At 33.7% G+C, this 14,468-nt stretch overlaps 1 protein-coding gene across 1 annotated transcript; it reads left to right on the top strand.

Annotated features, from left to right (window-relative positions):
- The first annotated feature begins 3,098 nt into the window (after positions 1-3,098).
- LOC144842735 (cap-specific mRNA (nucleoside-2'-O-)-methyltransferase 2-like) lies at positions 3,099-14,222 on the top strand. Its single transcript, XM_078699255.1, has 16 exons — positions 3,099-3,182; positions 3,746-4,010; positions 4,276-4,809; positions 5,070-5,267; positions 5,899-6,019; positions 6,539-6,798; positions 7,611-7,790; positions 8,474-8,611; positions 8,948-9,031; positions 9,624-9,722; positions 9,874-9,962; positions 10,449-10,545; positions 10,750-10,848; positions 11,294-11,389; positions 11,893-11,980; positions 12,870-14,222. Exons 2-16 carry the CDS (start codon positions 3,777-3,779, stop codon positions 12,998-13,000), a joined length of 2,448 nt encoding a protein of 815 aa, XP_078555381.1. The 5' UTR covers positions 3,099-3,182; positions 3,746-3,776; the 3' UTR covers positions 13,001-14,222.
- The last annotated feature ends 246 nt before the right edge of the window (positions 14,223-14,468 follow it).

The following is a 14,468-nucleotide window of genomic DNA, read 5'->3' as shown; positions in this document are numbered from 1 at the left end:
AGAAAATCACACTTTAATATTATTCTAGCTGCTCTTTTCATACACTTTTTAAGCAAAGTATTGTGGGATATGTACCGACCTCCCCATACTGTACAGCAGTAGTCCAACGTTTGTCTAACTAATCTTACATAGAGTGTGTTTAGACTGCGTTGGGGGACACAGCCCTGTACTCTGCTTAACATATCCAGTTTAGATGAAACTGTTTTCTTAACATGTTCAACATGTGGCGTCCAACTTAATATCTCATCAATAATTACCCCTAGGCATTTACAATTCGTTTCTTACAATTACAGTATTGTCAATAGCAACATTAGATTGTACATTGGAAATTTTCTTTTTGGATCCAATGAGCATGGATTTTGTCTTGTTTGAATTTATTGTAAGTTTGTTTCTAATGGCCCAACTGTTAACTGTGTCCAGTGCTATCTGATGTAGGTCTATAATAGTCAATCGGGGTTTGACGGAAAACAAACAAGCCCATAGAACATAGGCTGATTAAAGAAAGATCGGGCGTCGATCATGTCACATTGGTGGTTGCAATCGATCAAAAATGCTCATGATAGCCGAAGGTTTTAAGTTGACTTCTTTTTTTTAACAGGAAGACAACATTATCGTTGCTACTGACAAAACCTACTGTAGGCCTAATTGTTGAACTTTTTTTCTATATGCCTAATATCACTAAAAGGTGATATTGCAACAAATGACCGGGCCAAACCAACATTGTTTAGGTCTATTTGAAGCCCGAGTAATTGCACTACCTGAAACAACGTCAAGAGCAGATAAGAACATTCTATTTTTTTTTCAATCTGGCATTCCATCCATCCATTTAATGCAATAATAATGAGAATATTTTTTATTAATATTCATATCCTGAGACACATACCTTACTGTCTTGAACATAATCTCTATCACTATTGTACAGCATGGCTGTTCTGTTCTGTAACTCTGCATCAAGAACTAATACAGTAATCATCAAGCACGGATAGTTTCCTTCGATGCAAAAGACATTGAAGTCGTCGTAGCATTCACATTCAGGATCATTTATTATTGTGACATTATGCTGGACCACAGTGCATACGGCTTCCTTGAAGTTTTTGGTTTTAACGAACGGAACGACAAAGAAAATCGCAACACACAAACACAACACTAAAACTATTTCAATAAAACGGCATAGACGGTCGTCTGTCTCCATGTTCTATTAGGATGATTTGCCTACGGTATATTACCGTATAGTCGAGCCTTTGGTTCTGTTTATGACGGTAGGCCTAAACTAACTATTATTACATTTTTAATCTGGTTCACTGCGCTTTGAGATGATTAGCGTTTAAAGCGCAATATAAGGAATCTATTATTATTATTAACTGGAATAAACCTCTATTCCTTTGTGCGCGATCACACCCTAATGAGTTATTTCAATGTTGTATCTAGTGACATGTGAGCCCAGTGTTCAAATTAGTATGCCTTTTGAATCAGTGGAATTCAATCCAGATTCTCGGTACTGTATCTATGGGCCTATTATTAAATAGGAATATTTGATAATACAACTGTGTTTCACATGTATCTCCTAGTATCATATCCATAACCTAACCCTTAAATTAACCTTCCATGGTACAGGGACCATGTGGTACAAATAAGAGGCTGTATTATACCAAATATTCCTATGACTGGCCAAATAGTAGCCATACTATTGAGATACATCAGTGAAAATCGGCAGAAATTTGACAAAGAAAAAGGGGTTTTTTTTAATAGATAAAACCCATAGTACAATTATTTTACCTGATTTGGTCGCGTTTCACACAATGCATTAATCGCTATTCGTTACTATTAGTAGGGTTTCTTAGCATCATATCTGGCATACATGATTTAAGGTACATACAAAGATTGGGGGCGAACCCGATCCGAATTCGCAGGTTTATGATGTGAAAAACATAATGGGCTACTACTACTAAATTAATATTTACGGAGATATCATACAATATTACAAGGTTACATTTTTAAACTTTCCAAATATTGTCGTGTTTGGTATCATTTTAAACAGTTGTACAATTAGTTATTTGACTTACTGACATGAACTGTATTGTGTATATCTATCCAAATTCGTTTTTTAGAATTCATAATTTAGTGCAATTAAATTTACCGATTCAACATTTACAATTTCCACTATTACACATGGTTTACAGTCACAATAAATACGTTCTTGGCAAGCTTTTAATGCCTCTTCTACAGAAGCCCATTACGGGTATTCATTGGAAGAATGGGGTGGAGTATTAGTGTTTTTGGCCCCATATGTATCTGCTTTGCGATTTTCCAAATTGTTCTAAACGCGATGCTAAGTAAGTCGGAGGAATGTTCTGTGCAAAATATTTTATTATCGACACTGCTTCCTTCTAAGTAAGGCACATTCTACTATCCATTTGAAACGATTACAATCGATAGCATATGCTTGTTATCATGAATGTTATGTACGAGAGTACCATTTCCGGCCATCAAGGGGTGTCACTAAATTCGCCTCAGACCCCACCCGCGGCGCAGTGACCCAAATACTTATTGTCCGAACCCCCCCTTGACAGATCCTGGCTACGGCCCTGCCTAGTAGTGTTTGTAGCAGTAAAACATTGCAAGCCTTAGTTTTTGGTTCATTCATCGAGAAAATAATTTCACTTATAGTACTATATGAAATACAAAATCATAATGGTAAATGTAACAAAAACCTGTTGTCTGAGAGGACAGACAATTATGGACTTAGGCCGTTGCCTTTTTAAAAATTAGGCCTACGATTGTTTTTCAGCAGTAAAATAATTAGTTTTCGATCCAATTTTTGATAAAGTAAAATGAAAAGCGATCAAAAAGCATGTTTGTTTTATTGGCAGCAGAGTGCTTAGCATAGGCCTTGGATCGTTTGATCTCACCGCTGAATGCAAGTCCTTGTGTTATTTTGTCTAATATTTTATTATCAACAGCTTATAAGCTGTTGATCAAAATACTAATCGAGTCTGGTTATAGTGCACTGACGCAACTGCAGGAAAGTGTAACGCATAGTAACGCATTTTACTTATAATAACATAACATGTTGCTGTGTGTGTGCGCGCAGCAGCAGCAACTATAATAAAAGGGATTTTCCCCTCTTGTTGTTGATCTTCCGGTCTTCCTAGCTGTGTATCTAGGAGGCCTAGGCCTATATGGTAGAATGCTAGTTCTATGTATTATATTTAAAACATATTATTATTTTATATAGGCCTAGGCCTAATCAGGTTGATAATAAAGCGAGGCCTGGCCTAGCTAGGCCTAGGCCTAGGCCTAGCATTCCCTCGGCCTAGCCTAGCTAGAGGCTCTAGGTTAGTACTAGGTAGGGCCTAGGCCTACTACTACTAGACTAGTACTAGGCTAGTACTAGGCCTAGGCCCTAGTAGGCCTAGCTAGGTACTACTAGGCCTCTAGCCTAGGCCTACTGCTCATAGTCACAGAGGATGCATGCAGCAGAAAGCTGAATGTAGCAATCCATAACAATTCAAATTTGGCATAGGCCTAGGCCCTATTTGATTTTGAATTTTTGTTGAGTAGCCTAGGCCTACTGTTATTTTCAATTAATTATTTACTTTACAACATAGGCCTAGCCTAGAATTTCAAACGTTAAGTAAATAAGTTTTTTTGTCACCAATAAAATATGTAACAGATTTTTTGGTTGATCAGCATCAAATCACGGTCTAGTAATAAGTAATCATGGTAAACTTCGTTATTTTTTTAGATTTTATTTGACAAGATATGACAACAAAATCATGACAGAGGTTAATCATTATTCTACTAGGAGTGAACCATTTCGTTACCGCCATCATGTCAAGAACAAGGCCAAACACCCACGTTATAATCACCACCCTTCCCCATCAAAGATCTTTTCTGATCGTGTAAAGATAGCTGCGTCTGCCCAGTTTGAAAAAAAGTTTTCTTTTGAAGACGAAAACCCATGGATTTTACCCCACCCCTCTGCTATGTTTGCTGAAGGTAAAATTCAGGTAATTATTTCATTTTTTGTTTCAGTAAAGTAGAACAAGCACAATTACTCAAACGCAGGTTTACCTGCAGAAAGGGTATAATCGTTTTACTGATTGTAAGCACAATATATGGCAGTGTCATTTCCGTTTGTCATTCACTTTGCTTAATCTGTGTTCCATTTTTATGCCCTACATTCTATTTACCTTCAGTTGAGGAATGACACTTTAACTGGAGATAATGGCCTTTTAATAATTCTGTTGAATCATTTTTTCTTTTCTACCACAGGAGGTAAACAGTGATTTACTTCAACTGAAAGCAGAACTGAACGATGTTAAAAATTCTCTCAGTGATAAAGAAATCCGCCAATGGCACTCACACACAACATCTTTACACTGCGGAGGTAAAAGCATGCATCATCTACGACAGAACTATAAGGTAGAACTGTGCACACAGGCCTGGTGTAAGTTCCACGAGATTTTGACATTCTATCCTGTAATCCCAAACACTGTACACACTTCAGGATTTCTCAATTCTGTCCATCTCTGTGAAGCCCCTGGGGCGTTCATCACCAGTCTTAACCACTTTTGCAAAAGTCGCCCTGACTATACTTACTTGCAATGGCGTTGGATTGGCACCACGTTAAATCCTTACTACGAAGGAAACAGTCTAGGATGTATGATAGCTGATGATAGGTTTATTCAGGAGACTTTACCAAATTGGTTCTTCGGTGTGGATGATAGCGGAGATTTGATGCAGAGGCAAAACTTAGAAGGTCTGCTCATCCGTACTCAGATAGCAGAAATGGATGAAATACATTTGGTAAACTAATTCACAATTTATTTGTGGCAAGATATCAGAATTGAGTTAATTTCATTTGGTGAAAGATGAAAAATTCTATTTTCACTCGACTTCGCCTCATGAAAATATAACCTTATCTTTTACCTTATTATTTTCATTATTATATATTATAAACATTCATTATTTGTATACAATTCCACATTGCTTTCTCAAAATGTTTTTTTTTGTATTAGTAGTAGAAGTAGTAAGAGTAACAACTTTTTTCAAATCAATTAATAAAGGTAACAGCAGATGGCAGTATTAATTGTCAGAATGATCCAGGCGAGCAAGAAACCTTCGTTTCCCAGCTTCATTATTGCGAGATGATTACCGCCCTCTATATTCTTTCTGAGGGTGGTTCATTTGTTATCAAGATGTTTACTATGTTTGAGTCATGTACAGCTAACCTGATGTTTTTACTGAATTGTAGTTTTGAGGAGGTGAGTATTGTTGTAATAATGAACACAGTCAACTTTCGAAATACCAGAATTTCTGGAAACTGGGATCTCTTCCAATATTAAATAAATTAAATTAAATAAATTCTATTTTACCATTAAAAACACATTTAGAATACAGAACACCAGACCTAATTATTATTAGGCCAGCATTTGGAGCAGTATTAGGAGTGTTGACTGTACTCGATAAGTAAAACGCAAACAAAAATCATAGTTGCAAATAATTAGAAACTAGAAAAGTACATGACAAGCAATATAACATGTATTTAATATTACCTGTAAACAAATAAAGTAAACAATTAAGGCCATACACATGGCTGCAGTCGCGTGCTCAAGTTAGTGTTTACCAACCGACCAACATAGTGAGCTGTAGAGCCTAAAAATAGAAGATTAAAAATAAGAATTAAAATAATCTATACTCATCTTGTTAGCAAAAAAAAAAACACAAAAACAGCCACTGATTGAGAGCAGAAATGCTAGATGACCCTGATACTCGGTACCATTTAAATTACATACATTGTGGAAAATACCTTTTGCAATAGTTTTTTATCTAACAAGTTTGAGTTTTAAATACTCATATATTTATTTACTTGAATATCTGATTTGCTTTCCCTAGGTACATGTTTTCAAACCATCAACAAGCAAAGCTGGCAATTCTGAAGTGTACGTCATTTGCTTGAAATACAAAGGACTTAGTTGGCTAGACCAATACTTTCCTGTCCTCTTACAAGCATTCTGTAAGAAACCTCTTTTATTATGAATTTTTTACTTAGATGAACTAACTTAGTGGAGTAAAATGAATAATGTTATTTATTGATATTCTACTAACAAATGTAGAGATGTGTAGGCTGCAGAAATGCGTAGTTATATCCTGAAGTATTCCGAACTACCTTGGTGATGCGGTATGTTTTCAGTGGGCCATTACCTACCTTGATACTTAATTCCATATTATTAAAGATAGTGTATTCAGCTACAAGCCATCTTTCACTTCCAACCCCAACCTGTATATTTACCAATAGCAAAATAGTATCCAACAATATAAATCATTTTCCTATCTAAATGAATACCATTTAATGGAAATTCTTCAATAATTTGTGATATTATATTTTTTTAAATATATCGCGTTGCGGTGAACATATCCACTGCATTTTTAGCCATATATGCCACGTTTAGCTGTCGAAAACTCAAAAATACATTTTGTTGAACAGCATTAAGAAACAATTGATCTCAAATTAATCCACCATCTTCGTATTTAGCTTCTGCTTCTTCAGACGGTCCTCTATTTCCATCACTGCCGCCATCATTTATCCAAAAGTTAATCGACTGCTGCAAGTTCTTCAAAGACCATCAAGTAGAAGCGATAACAAACAATATAAACTTGTATGAGAACATGACCGACAGCGACAAAGAGTATGCAGAGGATGTCAGAGACTGCTGTACTGAACTCTTTGTTGAAAAATGTCAAATACAGATGTTGCAAAGAAAACAGAAGATTGTAAAAAATAATCTAGTAACGGTAATTATTATACTTAAAGATATATTGTTCCCCTAAAAATATATAATTTTTGTTTATGTTTTTGTTGAATGCCATTTTAATGGCACAAAATAGTTATTCACTTTGACCAAAAATTGGATGGGAAAAAAAACCTGGAAAAAAAGTAATTTAAAGCAAAAAATAGTCAAATTGAATATAAGTAACCGTTTATAATAGTCTTTTTACAAGTGAAAACATTTTATTAAAACTGCGAAATGGTCTATTCAAAGTCTGTTTTTTATTAATCTTCATTTTTCATGTTTTTTGGGAACAATCCATTTTTAAAATGGAAATTATTATATTATGTTATATTTTTACTTTTAATATGACGTTTTCTCTAATGATTTTTCTTGACTATTGCTAGGTCATAGAAAAAAATATAGTATATGTAGTATGATGTATACTTTGAGGTATTGTTAATTAGTGAATAGCTTGTTCGGCGACAAGAATTTTTTCATATCCTTTTCATATTGTGGACAACCTAAAAGAGATTGCACACAGATAGCCCCATTGGAATGTATTTGGGTCTGCACTTCTTCACATTCAATTTGTGACAATATAAACCAAATAATGGCACATATTCCCATACATATATTATGATTGTTTTATGCCTTGTTTGAACACAAATGAGAGTATCATTGCATACACCAGGTCTGCATCTAGAGAATATGTGCAAATTACCATCAATTATGTCATGATCTAGGGAAATATGTGCCATTTAATACATGCATTGTCCTGTAACATCCTGCAAGTTAACCATAAAAATGTTTATGAAATTCAGTTTTATTTCATAGAGTTCACATGTCAAATCGTGTATGTATAGCAAAACGCTGCAACAACGACTTCAGGGAACGTTTAATGAGAGAATGCAAAAGCAGCAGTTGTCATGGCACCAAAAGATGTTGGGATTGAAACAAGAAATATCCCAATTAGAAATGCAGCTTGTTGATGAACCAACAGTTTTGGAACTTCAGGTGAAACAAACTAAACACTTTTTAAAAGTGATATTTGAACGAAAATAGTGTGAAGATCAGTACAGTAATTATGACAGTAATTGGGAGTGAAGTTGTAGCTTGGTGGTTAAGATGCCTCGCTACTGATCCTAGGGTCCTAAGACTTGTCTAAAAGCTTTTTCTACACTATCAAACTAGTTTGACAAAAGTGTGATCTGCCCAAATATGGTAAAGTAGTTTGATAGTAGACACAACCCCACCTTTACACTATCAAATTTTATGTGACAAAAAAAATGTGATGTACCCATATATGGAAACGATGATGTCATATCACTACCATATTTGGGCATTTCACTACCATATTTGGGCACTTCACACTTTTTTTTAGTGTAGACAGAGCTTTAGACTTTGTTTATCCTTTAAACATGATTGCCACCAATGATAGTGAATGAATACAATTATGGCTATCTTTAAACAGGTTAAAACATCATCATTTCTGATGATATAGTATTAAAATTGTAGATCATGCCAATAAAGTGATAATTATTCAACTCTTGGGAAAGTTTTATGTGAAAGACATGTATCCCTGCATCAAGAAATATTCTAAAACATATATATCTTTGAATGTTATTATTATTATTTATTCAGGCAAAAGATACATTATCAACGAATAGAATATTGACACTCTTGATGAATTTTTTTAGAACACAAGAGAGTTATGCGAGAATAATGTTTGTGACTGGAAGGAAACGTGTGGTAAAGAGATACAGAAATTGCTTAACTCTCCATTCTGTTCCAGTCATGTTATGAGCCATTGGATAGACGCACATGCCAATTCAAAGGTAACTTTTGAAAAATAGAATAACGATTTATAATAGCGATCAGGTCTCCACAATCTAGTTCAGAATCTCTCAAATTATAATTTTGAAGTGGGTTTATAAAAATGTACAAAGTCTTCAGAAAAATTGGCACTATATCCGTGTTACTGCCTTTTCCAAGTGAATTTATGGTTGCTGCAAAATGTTGTGGAACTCGCTTCCATTTGTTATTCATGATTAAAGTTCTTGTATTTTTAAAGAATGGCTTAAGACCCATGTTAACATTAAAGTCATTGCTAAAAATAATAATAATAATATTACAATGTATTATTACAATGATTGTTATCTATATTTTCACAGTTAACAGAAACATTGAGCGAAGAATGTAAAGTTACACCTGATATTGTATTCTACCTTGAATCTGCTTTAAAGTCTCTTTCGGAGGTACGTAGTTTTACAATAGTATGATGTTTACCAAGTGATTTTATACTTTCCCTTGACGTGACAAAAATAATTTCACTCACGGCACACTTCACTCACTTTAAAAGAATCGTTTTTCTAAGATTAAAATTTCTTTTATTCCAATGTCTACAAAAGTGTTGTGGGACTATTATTTAATTCTGACTTCATTTATTATTTTTATTATTTATCATTTTATGTCTTTAGGCCAATAGTAAATTTATCACTGTTCTATCATCAGACAGGTGATAATCCCCCAGGGGCTATTTTGTAAACCAGGTCACCGAAGTAACCCCTACTCGAAATGATGCAAACAGGTAAATTGTGTATACTGGACCTACTTGTTCCACCACCAGAACTAGAAGCGAGTCAGCCTCTAACCTATGTCGATAGTTGGCTCTTTAGTGCTGTCAAAATACTGGAAACTAACTCCCATCCTAGTTCCTTTGTCGTAGCCTTCTGTCTGATGGCTAACAACCATTGACTCGCTTTATTAGTAAATGATTGTTCTCCCCGGACCAATACCAGTAACATTATGCACACCAATAGACCTAATTTTCTTTTTTTTATAATATAGATTGCACAAGATTCACAGACAATTATCTGTAACTGCTCATCTAGTTCTGAGGAACCAAATCCTGTGTTGAAGATATTAGAAGAACATGGTTGTGTCATGGTAATAATAAGGCGTTGTATTGTATTGTATTGAATGAACATACAGATCATTTCTACACCATTTCATGTGAGTGTTCCCTGAATAGGGATGTCCTCTGAATAGTGGTGTTAGATTCATGGGACACTTCACCAACAGCATTTTACATATTTAGATTTCTAGATGTGCAATAACAGAGCTGGCAAAAGAAGAAAAGACAGGCCTTGATTGCAGTATCACCGACCAGCAACAGACATACAATAAGTAAGCATTCAGGTTTTGCAGAAATGTGAAGCAATAATCACTACAAAAAAATGCTGATCTCTCCAAAATAGGAAGTCTTAAATTTGTGTCAACCTAGAACCTACACATTCCACATTATCTAGAGATACACAACTCTCAATACTGACTGTCCAAAAATGTCTGGTAACATCTAAAATGCAGCTTTATATAGGAAAGCACTTTTAGACATTTGGAGCATTAATACTATTTAGTTAATAATGGTTTGTCTGAGGTGTACCGTTGCAAATTTACTGCAGTCATCCTCATATCCAAGATGGCATTTAAAATGGCTGTCATTTCCTATCACAAACCTATTATTCTTCGTAACGCAATCAATATTAGATGTATTTTATTAAACATTATATCGATGGATAGCGCTCTCTAAACAAAACTAATATAGTTTTAAAAAAGGAGAGAATTAAGCCATTTTTAGTTGCCAATATCATAATACTTTCATTTAACATCTAGGGTTCATGGAGTCTTTAGTTTTGTTGGCCATCAGACAGAAGGCTATGACAAAGAAACTAAGATGGAGTTAGTTTCCAGTATTTTGACAGCACTTAAGGTACTTTTTGTGTGTTAGTTATTTTTATTTTATAAAAATATGATAGGATAATGAAAAAGAAAACAATTCCATTTGGTTTCAGTGTACATATTAGGTAAGATAGATTATCTACTAAAACATTTTCAGTTTCCTTATTTCTCATTAACTTGTTTAAATATTTTATTTGAACATGTTTATACTGCAATATTTATTTCACATCCACAGTATGTTTCTATTGGTGGCTGTATTATTCTACAAGTGAACAATCTTCTCACAAGATTCAATGCAGGATTTCTGTATATTTTATATAAGGTATTTGACACTGTAAGTATTTTGTTCACTTATTTCCATGTTTGGTCTCTAAACAACACCAAACCTCTGTGTTTATGTACTGTATGTAATTTGCTTGTTTTGCAATGTCCACACATTACAACAGACAATGCATATGAAATTTGAACAATACTGTGAAAGCGCCAGTGGTCTAATGGTTAGGAAGGTTCTGTGTTCAAATCTCGGTTGGAGCAACTTTTTCTCATTCTCACAGATTTCCTCATCATCATCTTTATCTTTAATATGGGCTGAAATATTTAATAGTTCACCCTCGCTCTCTCTGCATGTTGAAAAGTATTTGGCTCAGCTCAGAGTTTTTAATCATATTAAATTGTTTCTTGCTTTTTAAATGTTTTCATTTTTATTGATAGATCTGTATCTTCATAATGAATTAATTAGTAATGAACATTTTAATATCATTATTTAATTTAATGTGTAGGTTTATGTATGCAATCTTCAAGCCAATTCCACTATCAGTTCATCCTGTTTGATAATTTGTAATAACTACAGAGGTTGCTATGGACGCCTGATATCGGTGTGTATAATTTAATTTATGTCATGGTTTTATTTTATCTTTATTATAAAATAATGCTTTTCATCTTTTAATTATGCTGTCACACCAGACATGCTGAGTTTCAAGTTCACTGCAAGTATATAGAATCTAACTCATGCTAAAGGTGCAATTTCTCCCAATTGTTTTGGATATACAAAAAAACATCCCAATAGTGAATAAATTTACTCTGTTCATGTTGTACTGCAAGGCCCCAATTGCTTTTCCAAGGCACATAAGCACATCTGCATATTGTTAGATTAGAAGTGCAATTTTCATTCATTCCATTTATTGTAAAAACCTCTATGGTTTTTGGCCATGTTTTAAGTCTCCAGATTTCATTTCTCCAAGTTTTTTTTATTTTACTACACTACAACCCTAGTTCAATGTAGATAGAAGTCATTTAAACACAAATGACAAACCTAAGTCAGATTTAAAATGTCCGTGGAAGATGAGATATCAATTTAAATATTTGTTTTATTTCTTAGTATCTTGAAACACTGTATAGCTCCATGTTATCATCAAATGAAACAGACCAAAGCATACTACAAATCTTGCCTATGTCAGAATTGTATGGTAAGTTATTCAGACCATGTGAGAAATGTTCAGACCATTTTTTTAAGTGCTACAGTAGGTACAAAGTTGTTCCAACTGGTGTTTCCAATGCAATACTCTTTCTCCATGGTTAACATTCACATTGAACCCAGATTCATGTGTCCAGTGTGGCCGGATACAAATTTGTTCCAACTGGTGTTTTCAATGCAATACTCTTTCTCTATGGTCAACATTCACATTGAACCCAGATTCATGTGTCTAGTGTGGCCGGATACAAATTTGTTCCAACTGGTGTTTTCAATGCAATACTCTTTCTCCATGGTCAACATTGACATTGAACCCAGATTCATGTGTCTAGTGTGGCCGGATACAAATTTGTTCCAACTGGTGTTTTCAGTGCAATACTCTTTCTCCATGGTTAACATTCACATTGAACCCAAATTCATGTGTCCAGTGTGGCCGGATACAAATTTGTGGAAAATGTATGGTATTGTATATTGCATTTCGAATTCTGTAAAAAATGTATGTATGTGATTGAAAATTCATAATGCGGTTCACTTTTAAATGTGTACTTATTTTTATCTAGAAGTCCCCTTTAAAACAAAATGTGTATTGAAATTACAAAATGTTGTTCACTTGTAAATCTGTTAAATAAAATTTGTGTACTTTTGTTTAAATCTAGAAGTCCCCTTCAAATTAACATTTTATTATAGCATATTTTTCTATGTATTTCTCTAAATTTGTTAAATCCTGGTTTTATTTTATTACTTTTGCTTTTCCACTACTCCCCTGTTATACTTATATGTTTTTTTTGTTATGTAGAAAGATTAAAAATAAAATAAAATAATACAAAATGTGCTTCACATAAAAATGTGTATTGAAATTTGTACTTTTTTTTTATCTACTTTAGAAAGAGAATTTGAGCAAGCATTGACCCATTTTAATGAGACATGTTTAATGAGACAGGTGGTTGCTATTGTCAACATGGAAATGACGGATGACACAAGTGATTATAGTTCACAGGAATCTGGTGCAATATGAAATGTCTAAAAGATTATTAAATGATTACATACAGCAATAGCTGTGTAGTATAGTTGTTTTGCTTTGCACATTAGCATTTCTTTGTACTGTGTTAGTATATTATGTACCCAGCCTAAGCTGTTTAAGACCTTCATCGAACGTAACCACCAGCACACAACCCAACGAACCTAGTCACCATTGTGCTATTTCCTATACCGTCCGTTAACTATTTGAAACCTCTATTAAGCTATATCTACACTATCAAACTAGTTTGACAAAACAAGTGTGATGTGCCCAAATATGGTAGTGATATACCCAAATATGATAGTGATATGACATCATCAGGTCCATATATGGGCACATTACATTTTTTTGTCACATAAAGTTTGATAGTGTAGACAGAGCTTTAGGAACAGGTATTAAACTAGAATTTACAGTAGGCTTGTCTAGGCTATACTCATTTTGCTTGTTGGCACAGTTTTTGAACAGATAGTATTATATCATATATATATATAGGGGTCAGTCAGCCGGCACAGGTTCCTCTAAATTAAAACATTACGATACAAGAGCTAGGTTCAGCACTTCACTTTACCATTTTAAGAGCTACTGATCTAGGTAAGGAAAAGAACCAATTTAATATGGAGCCTTGAGGCATTCATTCCAAATCCATTTGATTGACCTACTTATGAAAACACTACATGTTGTCAAAAATCTGATGCTCTCTGTATTCCATTTTCAACTTTTATTACATTTTAAAATCAGTGTTTTATATTTTAATAATGTAAAGTCACCAAACAAAAGTCTTCTTTGTAAAACCTTTTGAATGGTGTTTCTATAAACTTTTAGTAATGTTATGTGCTTTAATTCACCAATTTGTTGTACTGTATCTCCACATAAGATTATCTGTCCAGTATCATATGATATGCTAATTCTGAAATACAGTGTAATATGATATGTATTGCATGCCACACTTGTATCAATAAGCTTATGGACTATGATACAGCTATCACATGTGATTCATATGTGACACTATATTTGCCTATGATACTGGACAAATTATATAATGTATCGTAACAATGATAAAATGTAGTGAAAAGTTGTCCACCAAAGATTATAGAATAATGTTTTAGGATTATCAGTTAGAAACATTTTAATGTCAGTTTTGGTAACTAAAATAGTGGAAATTTTAGATAATGTGTTTTTTAATCTTTTGAAAATTGAAATTAAATTTTTTTAAATCAAATATGTTTCTGTTTTTATTTATTTGGTTTACAAAATGCCACACCATCAGCCACGACTGAAAAGGTTATAAACAGAGACTTGTTCAATAGAACATGAACCTAGTTATTTACATTCCATGTAATGTAAATTTATTTATTTTCCGTGTTGTTTAAATCTTGTCTTTGTTTGGGCATGTCTGCCACAAGCTTTTTGCTTTTTTGAACATGCCTTCTTCAATCATATTACCTTTCTTTACACCATTTTGTAT

Source organism: Antedon bifida, chromosome 5, assembly GCF_963402885.1.
Source record: "Antedon bifida chromosome 5, ecAntBifi1.1, whole genome shotgun sequence".
In the NCBI taxonomy this organism is placed as follows: Eukaryota; Metazoa; Echinodermata; class Crinoidea; order Comatulida; family Antedonidae; genus Antedon; species Antedon bifida.
The sequence above is the reverse complement of the archived record's forward strand: the minus strand, read 5'-3'. Positions and strand labels throughout refer to the sequence as shown.